The following is a 16,512-nucleotide window of genomic DNA, read 5'->3' as shown; positions in this document are numbered from 1 at the left end:
CTGGGTTCAGCTCATGAGCCTATTCTCTTGTCAGCTTGTCAGTTTGCACTTATTCCCTGGGGGGATTGTCTCTGTCTTCTGGTTTTGTTTTTAATTTTCATTTATTTAACTATATTGGGTCTTAGTTGCAGCCCTTGGGATCTTTAATTGTTGGCTGAGTTGCTCCGCGGAATGTGGAATCTTAGTTCTGCCATCAGGGATCAAACCCACATCACCTGCATTGCAGGATGGATTCTTAACTACTGGACCACCAGAGAATTCCTGCGGCTCCTGCTTTAAATGCTGCCCATAAGCAGATAAGTTCCAAATTGGTGTGTCAAGTCTGCACCTCTCCCCGTAACTCCACACTCAGATATTTATGTAGGTGCCCCCTTGCTATCTCTACCAAGGGTATCTAGTAGGCGCTCAAAGGTAACATGTCCGAAAATACCTCCTGATCCTCCCCCGCCAAAATACGGCCCCAGTCCTAAAGTTTTCCTTGGCTCCTTTCTTTCTCCTCTATGTTTGATCTAATCCATCAACAAAACCAGAATCCGAACTGTGTTCCTCTGTGTGGATACCCCCTCCCTGGGGTCTCTCTGTGTGTCCAAATTTCCTCTTCTTATAAGAATCCTAGTCAGATCAAATTAGAGCCCGCCCATGTGACCTACTGGGCTTCCCAGTGGCGCAGTTGATAAAGAATCCGCCTGCCAATACAGGAGATGTGGTTTCAATCCCCGGGTCTGGAAGATCCCCTGGAGTAGGACATGGCAACCCACTCCAGTAGTCTTGCCTGGAAAATTCCATGGAATTTTCCTGATGGGCTATAATCCATGGTGTTGCAAAGAGGCGGACATGACTGAGCACACACACACACACCTGTTTAAAGGTCCATCTCCCACTGCAGTCATACTCTGAGGCACTGGGGTTTAGGATTTAAATACATGGATCTGGGGGAGTTTAGGAGGGCACAATTCAGCCCATAACAAGAGTGTACTTTGCATGAAGAGAATGTCCTGTAATCTTTATTACAGATTGTATCATTATTAAGTTAATAATTAATGGTTATATTGGTCTCCTATTGCTGGTGTGACAAGTTACCACAAATTTAGTGGCTTAAATGATAAAAATGTATTTTCTTAGGTTTCTAGACTGCTGAAGTGTCACTGGGCTAAAATCAATGTGTTCATAGGACTGTTTTCTCGGGAGGTTCTGAGGGAGAATTCATTTCCTTGCCTTTTCCAGGTTTTAGAGCTGCCCATTCCTTAGCTCAAGGTCTCTTCCTTCATTTCAAAGTCAGCAATGGCCAGTCCAATCTTTATTAACCCAACACTGCTTCCGGGTTCACATCTGCTTCTCTGACCCTGCAATTCCTGCCTCCCTTTTTTCCTTCTAAGAACCCCTGTGATTACCCTGGGCCCTCCCAGTTCATCCAGGGTTATCTCCCTTTGTTGTTCAGGTGCTAAGTCATGTCTGACTCTTTGCAACCCCATGGACTACAGCACACCAGGCTTCCCCTTCCTTCACTCTCTCCCGGAGTTTGCTCAAACTCATGTCCATTGAGTTGGTGATGCCACCCAATCATCTCATCCTCTGTTGTCCCCTTCTCCTCTTGCCCTCAATCTTTCCCAGCATCAGGGTCTTTTGCAATGAGTCGGCTCTTCACATCAGGTGGGCAAAGTATTGGAGCTTCAACTTCAGCATCAGTCCTTCCAATGAATATTCAGGACTGATTTCCTTTAGGATTGACTGGTTTGATCTCCTTGCAGCCCAAGGGACTCTCAAGAGTCTTCTCCAACACCACAGTCCAAAATCATCAATTCTTTGGCATTCAGCCTTCTTTATGGTCCAACACTCACATCCATACATGACTACTGGAAAAACCATAGCTTTGACCATATGGACCCTTGCCAGCAAACGGATGTCTCTGTTTCTTAATACACTATCTAGGTTTGTCATAGCTATTCTTTCAAGAAGCAAGCATTTTTAATTTCATGGCTGTCTTCCTTTATCAAGATCTTAATCACGTCTCTAAAATTCCTTCTGCCATGTAAAGCCACAGGTTCTGGAGATTAGGATATAGGACATCCGAAGGAGGGGAAGTGTGGTAACATTATTCTGCCTGCGTGCATGCTAAGTCACTCGTCGTGTCTGACTCTTTCAACCCTATGGACTGTAGCTCTCCAGGCTCTTCTGTCCTTGGGATTCTCCAGGCAAGAATACTGGAATGGGTTGCCATGCCCTCCTCCAGGGGATCTTCCTGACCCAGGGATTGAACCCTGGTCTCTTATGTCTCCTGCATTGGCAGATGGGTTCTTTACTGCTAGCGCCACCTGGGAAGCCCGTTATTCTGCCTACCACAATGATATGTGTCACAGGAACCTAAATTGTAAAATCAAAATCGTTGCTGATTTTTTTCACCAGATTTGTATTTTTTTAGATGTAATATCCTTTTATTATGCACATATGCTAGGTGCTGTTGCCTTTATTATTATCATTATTTTAAAATTTTAATGTTTAATTAAATTAAATTTTATTTTCTGGCCATACTGGGTCCTTGTTGTGTTCAGGCTCAGAAGTTGCCACACACAGGCCTAGCTACCCAGTGGTATGTAGGTTCTTAGTTCCTCTTCCAGGGATTGAAATCATGTCCCCTGCATTGGAAGGCAGATTCTTTACCACTGGAACACCAGGGAAGTCCCCAGATTTGTATATGTAAAAGACAAAAGTTATATATTTTTTATTTTAAAAGTCACCTGTACACTACAAAGTATAGAGAACTGTTAGCATGGCAATTAAGAGTGTTGCTTAACATGGACTACCTCTGTTCAAATTCTGGTTCCAGATTCACTAGATATATAACCCTCGGCAAATCTCTTTATATCTGTTTCCAGAAATATAATAGCATCTACCTCATAGGGTCCTTATGAAGTTTAGTTGAGTGAAGTGCTTAGAATTTGCCTAGCATATGAGAAGAACTCAGTAAATTCTAGCTATTACAGGTTTCTAAAATTGTAAATGTGAAAATTCTTCTCTTCCTCCAAGTTCCATTTCCCAGGGATGACTACTATAATAGCTTTATTTATATTTGAATTCTTTCTGCTTTGGATTTTGTGTGTGTTTGTTTACAAAAATATAATTGGTACTTCATAAATTTGTTTTTGCACTTAATATATTGTGAACATTTTTCTGTTAGCATATATGAAAATGTACCTTAGTCTTTTTTAAGACTGTATGGTGTTCCAGTGTACAAATACACAATCTCCAATTAGTGGGCATTTTCAAAAGCCTTTAGGTACATTCTGGGACATATGTATCTTTGCTCAGTTGTGTGAGACTGTCATTAACCTAGATTCTTAGTCATGGAATTACTCAGTTCAAAGATATTTACATTGATAGGTATGGAATATTTTATTTGAGGGGTGAACTCTTGAAAACCTTGTGTGAATCAAAGTTAACTTGACAAAGATGGTATTTCTGTTAACCAGCGTGAGGAGCACTGTCAAGGAGGTATTACAACTCATTTGACCCCTATAATTATGCCAACTTTATAATTATGCTATTTTTGAAAGAATTTTAAGTTGAATAATTTACATTATTTCAAAATTCATTCATGAAATGAGACAACATTAATATTTTGATATCACCATATTTCCATTTTCGGTAATTAATGCCTTACATAAGATGGCAGTCTCAGCTACACTCACAAATTGCTTTCCCAAAAAGTGTGTATTAAATATTAAAGTGCTGAATATTAATATGTCCATCCAACAGAATATAGGAGTTTTCTTATACCTTTGCCATCACTAATTAAATATTGTTACTCTTTTTAATCTGTTCCAGTCTGATGGTAAAAATAGTATGTTTAATTAGCATTTTCCTGATAACTAGTAAAAATCCCATCATATTTAATTGCCATTTACATTCTTTCTGTAATTTGCCTGTTTGTACTGTTTGCCCATTTGTCTATGAAGTTGGATTTTTTCCCCACCTCTGAGGACTCTAAAAATCTGAGGAAATAGCTATAGATTTTTTTTTTTCTCGCTAAGCTAAATAGATAGGAACAACCAGAAAATTAGCTATCAGAAATACTTTTTAAAATTTAGTTTAGGGCAAAGGTATGCCCACAGAACCTCAGTTGAAACTGCTGATTCACGCATGGGTTGAGGTTGAATCCAACCTAAAAATAAGTTGTTTTCCAACTTATCTCCAGTTTTAAGTTGGTTGCTTAGATCTTCAGTGAATTGTAAGTTGTGGTTAGATATTTAGGCCAATCCACAGAAATCCCTGTGATAAAGTCAGATGACCTCAAGAACCATATTTTCTGGATTTTTAAAATTTCTGCTATTGCATGTGAAAGGAAATGTGGGAAACAGGGTTTAGATGTCAAAGTGTTGAAATTCTTTAGACATTTAGATGATTTATGGGGAGAGTGGGACAATGATTGAAATGGGGACTATAAAGGAAAATGATAACACTAATAAAAACTAATATCCTAAAATATTGGCCTGAATTCTCGATCCTAGGAATATTGGTTTACCTGGAATCTGAAGGTGGAAAAGAACATAGTCTTTACCTTCTTCTCAAAGCTGGGCCCGCCCCATTCCATGGGTCCCTAATCCCTTTTCTCTCGGTCCTTTCTTGAGGCCCACGTCCCCACCGCTGACCTGGGACTTCATTCTCTCGTGCCGATCTACCATCTCTTAGTCCACTCTTCTCTCTGTTTTCCCTAAGCAGCTGCTGCTTGTCTTCAGTCTGAATCTCTAGATTTCTGCAGAACTGGGATCAGGTTCTTTGGGTGAAGAGGGAGGCAGAGGAACAAGAGATAGAAGCGTGGGAGCCTGGCTCTGGGCTACAGAGCAGGGAAGACAGATCTAAGTAAAGCTCTCATATTTTACAACTTTTTATTACCTAACTTTTGAGATATTTAAAAAAACACAAATAAAATGTATGTAGGGGAACAAAAGATAAATCAGTTTTAAAAGGTATAGGATAAAAATAAGTTCTCTTCCCATGTTCCCAGTTCCCATGACAACCATCGCTAACAGTTTCATATATACCCTTCAAGAAATGGTCTATGCATATATACAAAATATGTTAACACAAAAAGAAGGATCTTGTACATTATGTTCTATGCCTTTCCCTTTAAAAGTTTTAAAATTCAGAAATATCTTAAAGCTACAGAAAAGAACAGAAGATAATATTATAGATACCCAACACCACTAACAAAAGATTTTAAAATTTGTCACATTTACCTCTTTTTATTCAAATTATCAAATATGTTGGTTTAAGAGCCAACTCACTGAAAAAGACCCTGCTGCTAGGAAAGATTGAGGGCAGAAGGAGAAAAGGGCGACAGAGGATAAGTTGGTTGGATGGCATTACCAACTCAATGGACATGAGTTTGAGCAAACTCTGGGAGATAGGGAGGACAGGGAAGCCTGGTGTGCTGCAGTTCATGGGATCACAAAGAGTTGGACACGACTTATCGAGTGAACAACGACAAAGTTACTCATACATCCTCTTCTTTCCAGTGTCTATAGCATCTGTCGTGCTGTTCTCTTTTTCATTTCTTGATAATAGTAACTTGTACTTTCTGTCTTTTTTCTTGATCAACTTTGTCAGCAGTTTATTCATTTTATTCATTTTTTCAAATACCTAACTTTTATCTCTGTTGATTTTCTCTATTGTTACTTACTTTTTTTATTGATTTCTGTCCTTTCTTTTATTATTTCCTTCCTCCTACCTTTCTTAGGTCTGATTTGTTATTCTCTTCCTAGCTGCTTGAGAGGAAAGCTTCAATTATTGCTTTCAGTCATTTCTCCTCTAAATTTTCCTTAAGTGTTGCTGTAGCTGTATTAGGAAAGTTTTGATATGTTGCATCTTTATTCTCATTCATTGTAAAATATTTTCTAAGTTTAATTTTGATTTCTTCTTTGATCCATAGATTATTTAAAAACATCTTATTTGAGTTCCAGATAGTTAGGAATTTTTTTTATTACATTTTTTTCTTGATTTCTAGCTTAATTGCATGTGATCCAAAAATCTACTCTGAATGGCTTTAATTTTTTTGAATTGTTTTAATTTTGTGTTACCCTTTCTTAGGTCCCTAAGAATCTTCTCTTCACTGTCCCAGTTTTAATACAAATGCTGTTGAAGTGAGACCCATATTTACTTAATGACTTTCAAAAACATTTAAAATTTTACACGTTTGGTCAAATTTCTGCTCCTCACCTATTTTTGCTCTATACCCTTCTACTAACTGTTCTGAAATTGGTATCATTTCCAAGCAAATTTTATTACAAATAGTCACAAATACGTAGATAATAATACTACCTTTGTAAGTTTAAATTTTTACATAAGTGGTATACTATATTTTCAGCTTTGTTTTATCATTGAACACTTTTTTAGATTTATCCATGTTGACAAATATATATATACATATCTCAAGTTCATTAATTTCAATGGCTTATGTTATTTTATATTGTAAACCACAGTTCACTCAATCATCTCCCCTACTGAGGATAGTTAGGTGGTTTCCACTTTTTTGGAACAATAAATCTTCATTTATCCTGGTGCAATGTGTAAACATTTCTCTAAATCAAGCATGTTGTGGTGTGTTTGTTGAGTTGTAAAATATGTGCCTCTTCAACTTTATTAGGTATTGATAGTCTGCTCTCCAAATAAGTTAAATCAGATTATATTTCCATTGGCATTTTATGAGAGAGATGCTATTTCCCCACATTCTCACAAACATTTAGTGTAATCAGAGATACATGTTAATTTTGCCAAGCTTGGTGTGCAAATTCCCTGATAGTTATGATGTTGAATACCCCTTATATTTATTGACCAATTTCCTTCTGAGAGCTGCTAATTCATCTCCTTTGTCTATTCTTCTGTCTGGTTGTTTACCTTCTTTGTATTCATTATAGAAACTTTTCCATGTATATTTTGAATACCAATTCTTTGGTTTGGCTATATGTGCTACAGATATTTCTCCAACTCTTTTTGGTTTATCTTTTCACCTTGTTTATGAGTTTTACCCATAAAGAAGTTTATGGTTTTAATGGAGTTCAAATTTGTCAGTCTTTTAATATATGACTTGTACTTTTGTATAATAAATCTTTTCCTACCTTGATTTCGTAAGGATATACTCCTATGTTTAATTCTAAATATTTTGTGACTTGTTTCTCATATTTAGTCTTTAAGTTATCTCAAGTTTGCTTTTGGTTATGATATGAAATATTATTATTTTTCTGTATGGCCTGTCAATATGGCCAGCACCATTTATAGGATAGCTTATTATCCCACATTGTTTTGTAATCCCATCCTTACCTGTTGCAAGTTCCAATGTACATCTGCCATTTCCAGGGATATTTAATTCTGTTGGTCGATTATTCGTCTTACGCCAACTACACTGCTCTAATTGCAATTTTTATAGTAAGTTCTCTTACCTGTGGAGATGAATTCATCTGCCTCCTCCTCCTTCTGTTCTTTTTTGAAAAAATTAATTAATGTATTTATTTTTAATTTTTTGGTTGTACTGAGTCTTTATCATTGCAAGTGGACTTTCTCTAGTTGTGGCAAGCGGAGGCTTCTCTTCATTGCCATTCATGGGCTTTTCATTGTCATGGCTTCTCTTGTCGTGGAGCACAGGCTCTAGGTGCATGGTCTTCAGTAGTTGGAGCATGTCGGCTCAGTAGTTGTGGCTCGAGGGCTCTAAAGCACGGGCTCAGAAGTTGTGGCACAGGCTCAGTTGCCCTGAGGCGTATGGAATCTTCCCGGACCAGGAATGAAACCAGTGTCCCCCGCATTGGCAGGCAGACTCCCATCCACTGAGCCTCCAGAGATGTCCTAGTCTTTTAAAAAGTTATTTATTTATTTTTGACTGTGCCGGGTCTTCGTCATTGTGCAGGCTTTCTCTAGCTGCAGTGAGGAGGGGCTGCTCTCTCGTTATGGTGCACGGGCTTCTCTGGAGGCTTCTCTCATGGAACACGGGCTCTAGGGCATCTGGTCTTCAGTAGTTGCAGTGCACGGGCTTCTCACTGTGGCGGCTTCTCTCATGGAACATGGGCTCTAGGGCGTGTGGTCTTCAGTAGTTGCAGTGCATGGGCTCAGTAGTAGTAGGTCCAGGACTCTAGAGCAAAAGCTCAGTAGTTGTGGCGCATGGGCTTCCTGGGTCTTCCTGGACCAGGGATCAAACTGATGTCTCCTGCATTGGTAGGAAGATCTTTTACCACTGAGCCACCAGGGAAGCCCGTCATTCTATTCTTTACGTGGGCTGTTCTTGACTTTTTATTCTGCCTCTGAGCTTTAAGACCAGCTGGTAAATCTATGCAGAGCTCCCTGCTGAAATTCTAATTGGATTTGGAGTAACTTTCTAGGTTTTTGACAGAACTGTGATCCTTTGGTCTTCCCAACATGAGCATGGTATTTCTCTCCATTTATTTATATTTAATATTTTCTACATTATGGTCTTACATATCTTTTGCTCAAACTCTTCCCAATCACCTTACAATTTTTTATAGTGAAGAATAGAATCTTTAAAAGAAGTTTAAGAAATTCTGTTTTGAGTTTTGACTATAGAAAACATGCATGTGCTTTCAAAGTCAAAATTGTAGAACAATGTACATTCAGAAGTTCGCAAAACTTTCTGCTACTACATAGCAAGGATTCCCTTTCCTCCAGATTTTTCCTCCCTTTTCTCCAGTTTTTTTTTTTTTTTTTACATAATATTTTCCTCACTTTTCTTTAAACCTACCCTGTAAAGCCTCGTCAGAGTCTGTCAGGCTTCTATTTACTTAGTATAATATTTGGGCTTCCCTGGTGGCTCAGACAGTAAAAAATCCGCCTGCTATGTGGGAGACCTAGGTTTGATCCCTCAGTTGGGAAGATCCCCTGGAGGAGGGCATGGTAACCCATTCCAGTATTCTTGCCTGGAGAATCCCCATGGACAGGGGAGCCTGGCAGGCTAGAGCCCATGGGGTTGCAAAGAGTCGGACACGACTGAGTAACTGAGCACAGTATAATATTTATTGAAGGCTTTTCAGACTTTAACTAACACTCTCCTCAGTTCAGTTCAGTTCAGTTCAGTTCAGTCCATCACCAACTCCTGGAGTTTACCCAAATTCACATCCATTGAGTCGGGGATGCCATCCAACTATCTCATCGTCTTTCATCCCCTTCTGCTCCTGCCCTCAATGTTTCCCAGCTTCAGGGTCTTTTCAAATGAGTCAGCTCTTAGCATCAGGTGGCCAAAGCATTGGACTTTCAGCTTCAACCTGAGTCCTTCCAGTGAATACTCACACTGATCTCCTTTAGGATGGACTGGTTGGATTTCCTTGCAGTCCAAGGGACTCTCAAAAGTCTTCTCCAACACCACAGTTCAAAAGCATCAATTTTTTGGTGCTCAGCCTTCTTTATAGTCCAACTCTCACATCCATACATGACTACTGGAAAAACCATAACTTTGACTAGTCAGACCTTTGTTGGCAAAGTAATGTCTCTGCTTTTTAAAATACTGTCTAGGTTAGTCAAAGCTTTTCTTCCAAGGAGCAACCCAACTTTTAATTGCATGGCTGCAGTCACCATCTGCAGTGATTTTGGAGCCCCCCAAAATTAAGTCAGCCACTGTTTTCACTGTTTCCCCATCTATTTGCCATGAAGTGATGGGACCGGATGCCATGATCTTAGTTTTCTGAATGTTGAGCTTTGAGCCATTCTTTTCACTCTCCTCTTTTTCTTTCATCAAGAGGATGTTTAGTTCTTCTTCACTTTCTGCCATAAGGGTGGTGTCATCTGTATATCTGAGGTTATTGATATTTCTCCCGGCAATCTTGATTCAGCTTGTGCTTCATCCAGCCCAGCATTTCTCATGATGTACTCTGCATTTAAGTTAAATAAGCAAGGTGACATTATACAGCCTTGATGTACTCCTTTTCCTATTTGGAACCAGTCTGTTGTTCCATGTCCAGCTCTAACTGTTGCTTCCTGACCTGCATACAGGTTTCTCAAGAGGCAGGTCAAGTGGTCTGGTATTCCCATCTCTTTCAGAATTTTCCAGTTTATTGTGATCCACACAGTCAAAGGCTTTGGCATAGTCAATAAAGCAGAAGTAGATGTTTTTCTGAAACTCTCTTGCTTTTTTGATGATCCAGCAGATGTTGGCAGTTTGATCTCTGGTTCCTCTGCCTTTTTTTAAACCAACTTGAACATCTGGAAGCTCACGGTTCATGTATTGCTGAAGCCTGGCTTGGAGAATTTTAACCATTACTTTACTAGTGTGTGAGATGAGTGCAATTGTGCAGTAGTTTGAGCATTCTTTGGCATTGCCTTTCTTAGGGACTGGAATGAAAACTGACCTTTTCCAGTCCTGTGGCCACTGCTGAGTTTTCCAAATTTACTGGCATATTGAGTGCAGCACTTTCACAGCATACTTTCCTCAAGCTCATTCAAAGTTTTGCTACTTTTCAGTTTCAGAGCCATTCCCACATTCTAGGTTTCCACAACAGTTGCAGGCACCTAAATCTTTATTGTCTATGGTTGTGTAATAAATTACCCCCAAACCCAACGGCTTAAAACAATGTGTGTGTGTGTGCATGCGCGTGTGTGCTCAGTCGTGTCAACTCTTTATGACCCCATGAATGGTAGCCCACCAGGCTCCTCCATCCATGGGATTTCTAGACAAGAATACAGGAGTGGGTTGCCATTTCCTTCTCCAGGGGATCTTCCTCACCCAGGGATCAAATCCTCTCCTTTTGTGTCTCCTGCATTGGCAACTGGATTCTTTACCACTGCACCACCTGGGAAGCCCTAAAAAATAATAAACATTTATTAACTCAGAGAGTAGGGTCAGGAATTTGGGAGCAGCATAGCTCAGCCATTCTGCTCCAGGATCTTGCATGATGTTGTCTGAACCGCAGTCATCAGAAGGCTTGGATGGCCCTGGAGGATCCAGTTCTGCCATGACTTGCATGGGGACACACGCACGGCTCTTTCAGTTTCCTTCCCCACAGACCTCTCCACGGTGCTGTGGAGTAGTGTCAGGTCATGGCCCTTGACTTCTCCGAGAGTGAGTGATCCGGGACAGCAAGACAGAAGCCCCAATGTCTTTGGTGACCCAGCCTTGGGATATTTTTGCAATTCCTCTCGGTTACCTAGGCCAGCCCTCATTCACCATGGGCTGGGAACACACAGAGGCGTGAATCCAGGAGGAGAGACGCAGGGTCTCTCTGGAAGGCTGGCTGTCACACAATCCAACATGAAGGCACGGACTTTACTCTTCAAAATGGGGTTTGTTCTAACCTCGTTTTCCTTATTTTAAAAGAAGTTAAGGTTGGTGACCTATTGGCTATTAAAAAAAAAAGAAAAAAACAAAAACATACAAAAAATTTTTTTCTAAGTATGCCTATACCTGTATAATTTGAAACTACCCCATTACATACTTAGGGGCTATATGTCCTTTTACAACTTTATCTTAACTTTTATAACTTTATATCTTATAACTTTTATAACTTTAACTTAAAAGACCTTATTGGTAGAGACTATCTTTTTAAAAAAGTGCTTATTTATTATTTTGACTGTGTTGGGTCTTAGTGGAGGCGCACAGGATCTTCGTTGCACTGTGCATTCTTCTCTCTAGTTGAGGCTTGTGGGCCTAGTTGCCCCACAGCACATGGGTGGGATCTTAGTTCCCTGACCAGGTACTGAACCCACAGACCCTGCATTGGAGGGAGGATTCCTAACCACTGGACAACCAGGGAAGTCCTGGTAGAGACTTTCTAAAGTACATCTGGACACGTACTTTGAGCATGCTTTCCTGGCATTTTAAAAATTTTCGAATATCTCCAGTTATTTTAAGGAAATTTATTACACTAAAACACTAAAGGTTTTGTTTTTCCAATAAGTAAGCACCTCTTTTTCCTTATTCTGCTGGTGGGCCAGGGGTTCTTCACAAATAGTACCCTGTGAGGATGAGTTTTTGAGGGGTTATTTTCCTCCCAAGAAAAACTTTGAACTTTAGAAGGACTTTGAATTAGAAGCACTAGTAGTTTAGAAGCAACTAAAACCCTTAATGCCTCTAGAAAGCTGGACTGACCAGTTTTGGAGAGAAACCTTATATGGCTGGCTCTTCCAGGTTAGCACAATCAGAGCTTTTACATAAACATAGCCCTTACCTTACATCCATTTTGAAATTGGAGAGCCAGCAACCTCTAGGATCACTGGTCTGCCTGCTTATGCAAGGAGCCCGGTATTTTTGACAGCTTCATCCCACTTGCCCTGGAAGGAATGTTCCATGTTGGGAAGGAAGTGTCCCCAAATCTTGGACACTTAGTCCCCTGTAGAGAAACCATTCTGTCTGTTCTGAGAGAAGTTCTCTAGAAAGGCCAGACAGAGTGGTGCTTTTGGAGGCAGAAGTGAGAAATGAGCTTCAAGAATCAAAGTCCCCAGCGCTCGAACCGCTGTGATCCACATGCATAAAATCCTGTGTTGTAACCCCATTTTTCTTTCTCACAAAAGGGTGGTAGCCTTCTTCCCTACTTTCTTCCTCCCGTCCATTCATTCTAGATTATGAAAAAAATTACATTGGTAAAACGGAGTTTATGATAAAAAAAAGATTGCAAAATACAGATAAGCAAAAGGAAGGAAAAAAAAATCACCCCCTGGATTTAACCACTCATAATTCACAATTTCATGGGAATGAAAGAAGAAGAAGGAAGTTTGGTAGAGAAACAATGTATAACAAGAACGGAACAAAAATCGATCAAAATTAAGGACTATTAAAGTGTTTCACACCAATTTAGGGGCAGAGGGGTAGAAAAAAATGACATGGACCAGCATTCTACCTAGTCTTGGTGACTGGGAGGATGAAGATGGGAATGACATGAAGACTAGTTAAGTCAGTTGTTTGGACTGGAATTTGGTTCAGTTCATCACTGTGCTCAACACTGAGTATACCTAAAAGATTTTGATCTCAGGTCAGAGGCAGCTGTTGGAAGCAAATGCCTCGTAAATACATACCACTGGTCCCAGAGACAGCTTGATGAAAGTAGGAATGACTCAGCAAATCTAACGTCACTCTCAGGGGAAAAATGCCCCAAAGCTTGTGTTACTGATAACGATCATAGTTTTTATGTGACTGCACATGATAACCATGTTGTTTTGTTGGCTTTTTTTGAATTGCAGTTCAAATTGCCTTAATATTTGGTTCAAGAATATTAGACTATGTCTTCAATTTATGTGAAGGTAAATTTGACTTCCTTGAACGGCTCTCAGACAGTTTGCTGCTGAATATCATTTCTTATCTGGATCTTGAAGACATTGCCAGGCTTTCTCAAACATCACGCAGATTTGCAAAGGTAACAAATTATTTTGTGTCTCTGCAGAATTGTCCTTGTGCTTCCTCAAAATTGTCTAATTCTGTTTCAGGTTTTCTTATTGTTAAATATAGAAGTGGTTTGTTATTTACATTTATTTCAGCAAGCATTTAGCATTTGTTGAATTCTCTTTTTATGACAGATCCTGTTCTAGGCACAGAAGCAGCAGAGTTGAAAGGACATTATTCTTGCACTTGAGAAACTCACAGTCTAATAGAGAGCCATACAAGTACAAATCATTACAATGCAGTGTTAGCAATTCAACAAAGTGAAATGTGAAAAGGCCCGAAGAGTACAAAGTGATTTCCTCTGCCTGGTTTCACAGAAATGGGTTACTTTATCTGGGTTTTGAGGGGAAAATAGGAGTTTGTCATGTGGTCTGGCCAGCTAGAGACATTCCAGGTCAGAGGGGCATTTCAAGTCCAGGCAGGAACTAGGCAGAGGCATGGTGGCATAAGAGAAGAAGGGAAGTAGTCATTACTCCCCATCCACTTCCATTTCTTCCAGTAAGAGCCCTTTTCGGAATTACCTGTCCTCCCACTATGGGTGATTCTCAGGCACTGTTCATTGTAGTGCCCTGTTTTTTGCCTCATGCCCCAAGCTCGTCAAAGCTCTCTTAGTAACTCTGGATTCTCAGCAGAAGGACACAGGAATGGAAAAACACAGTGGTGACTGCAACAAACATTAGGACCTTGATGCAACTATTATTAGTTCCTCTCCCTAGATCCTGGTTCCTGCCCTTTCAGCCATTCATTCTAGACTGCTGCTGTGTACTAAACACACACATACTATCCTTCCATTATGGGGCTTCCCTGGTGGCTCAGTGGTAAAGAATCTGCCTGCAATGCAGGAGCCGCAGGAGATGTAGGTCCAGGTCCTGGGTTGGGAAGATCCCCTGGAGGAAGGCATGGAAACCCACCTCCAGTATTCTTGCCTGGAGAATCCCATGGACAGAGGAGCCTGGCAGACAACAGTACATGGGGCCACAAAGAGTCAGACATGACTGAAACAGTTTAGTATGCTTTGGGGCTTAAGTTGGCCTTCTCCCATAGCTCAGTTTGTAAAGAATCCGCCTGCAATGCAGCAGACTCCGGTTCGATTCTTGGGTCAGGAAGATCCTCTGGAGAAGGGACAGGCTACCCACTCCAATACTCTTGGGCTTCCCTTGTGACTCAGCTCGTAAAGAATCTGTCCGCAATGTGGGAGACCTGAGTCCGATCCCTGGGTTGGAAAGATCCCCTGGAGAAGAGAAAGCCTACCCACTCCAGTATTCTGGCCTGGAGAATTCCATGGACTATATAGTCCATGAGGTCGCAAAGAGTCGGACACAACTGAGCGACTTTCATCATCGTCATCATCAGCTTAAGTTAATCAGAGTTGGAGTCTGTTGTTTGCAACTGAAGAACCCTAATTCAGTATTTAGCTGTAATGTACCAAGGCAATGTCCATTCACAAGAGAGTGTGCAATATCTCCCAAGGTGATTCAAATCATAATCTTATTATCTAAAAAGTCAGCATTTTTTCCATAGTTATACAATAAAATTTCTTCATTTTTATATATTAATTTTTAAGTTATACAGTATGTATTACTTATATACCCCTTTTTAGTACAAAAACATATATACGTGATTCCCCCCCCACCGTAAAATGGAGCACCAGAAACAAGTATTATGAATAATCATCATACTGTATATTTTTTTCCACTTAAAAAAAGGTATTAAAGTTAAGAGTTTTGTACTTGTTGCTGCTAGGAAGCTGATTATTCATATTTTAAAGGAAGGAGGATTCTTGTTTGTTTGCTGTTTGGTTTTTTGTTTTTTAATTGATATGTAATTGACCTACGATGCTCTGTTAGCTCCAGGTGCATAGCATGGTGACTTGCTGTTTCTACATATCGCAAGATGATCACCACTGAAGGAGAGTTTTAAGTGAATAAAATATAGGAGTGGGAATGTACGAAAAGCTTCTGCCGGGGCCTGGGTCTGTCCTGAGAGTCAGTGGAAGGATTTGATAGAAAATCAACAGCAGCTGCAGTGGCTCGTGGACTCGATTCCTTACACGGAGCAGCTGTCTTTCCTCCGGGCTTTGCTCATTTCCACTTGCTAGTCCTCTCCCTCTCAATGTCCTGCCATTATTTTAGCGCAATCTTGATAATAGCCTCCATAATTTACCCAGAGCTCTAAAGTAAGGCTTTTCTAGGTTGCTGATTTCAGCCCTCAGAATCCTTGAGGAGCAGAATTATTCCAAGATGGAACATGATCCAAGGCTGCTGCTTTTTTTTCTTTCTGTGTAATATTAACCTTTCATTTCTGTCGTCAGCCTGAATATTGTGGTCGTTTGCCTATTTCCCCCTTCATTGATAAACTACTTTCATTTTGGTTTTGTCCCATCAGTTATTACATTATTTTATTAAGAAGTCTTCTATTTCAAACTTTTGGGGGCATTTTTTTTTTTAAAGTCATGGAATTGATTTATTATCAATGAACATTTACTGAGCACTGACAACACAGGAAAAACCCTTCTGTACATTGCAGGTAGCCATGTGCATCCGTCAGTCCCTGACCCCGAGGAGCTCGTCATCCTGAATTGGGGGCAAATTTACTGGCAAATTATTCATGTCCCTGTCCCACCCTTCCTGTGGCCCCAGGGAGGGAGGCCTCCTTCCTGTTCCAGGTCAGTGCCACCTGCCCCCTGGTGCCAAAGTCTAGCCGGAGGGATTTCAGGTTGTCACTTATCTGCTTTTACTTTAAAAAAAAAAATTTATTTATTTTGACTGTTCTGGGTCTTCGTTGCTGCACTCGGACTTTTTTCTCTAGCTGCAGTGATCGGGGGCTACGCTCTAGTTGAGCTGGGAGGGCTTCTCTTATTGCAGAGCGAGGGCTCTAGGGTCACGGGCTTCAGTAGTTGTGGAGTGTGGGCTCAGTAGTTGTGGCTCCCAGACGCTAGGGCACGGGCTCAATAGTTGTGGCCCACGGGCTGAGTTGCTCTGCAGCATGTAGGATCTTCCCAAATCAGGGATGGAAGCTATGTCTCCTGCATCGGCAGGCAGATTCTTAACCACTGAGCCACCAGGGAAGCCCTTTTTCCTCTGTGTACTTGTTGTTACATGTATTTTTGCTTTTTATTTATAAAAATTTTAGATTTATAAAAGTGTTGT

At 40.4% G+C, this 16,512-nt stretch overlaps 1 protein-coding gene across 1 annotated transcript in view; it reads left to right on the top strand.

Moving 5' to 3' along the window:
• Positions 1-16,512, top strand: part of FBXO36 (F-box protein 36) — a 92,745-nt gene that overhangs the window by 64,162 nt on the left and 12,071 nt on the right. Inside the window, exon 3 of the mRNA XM_043445117.1 lies at positions 13,165-13,337. Within this exon, the coding sequence (XP_043301052.1) occupies positions 13,165-13,337 (173 nt within the window). The remainder of the gene's footprint in view (positions 1-13,164; positions 13,338-16,512) is intronic.

This window comes from Cervus canadensis, chromosome 24, assembly GCF_019320065.1.
Source record: "Cervus canadensis isolate Bull #8, Minnesota chromosome 24, ASM1932006v1, whole genome shotgun sequence".
Taxonomy (NCBI): Eukaryota; Metazoa; Chordata; class Mammalia; order Artiodactyla; family Cervidae; genus Cervus; species Cervus canadensis.
The sequence above is the reverse complement of the archived record's forward strand: the minus strand, read 5'-3'. Positions and strand labels throughout refer to the sequence as shown.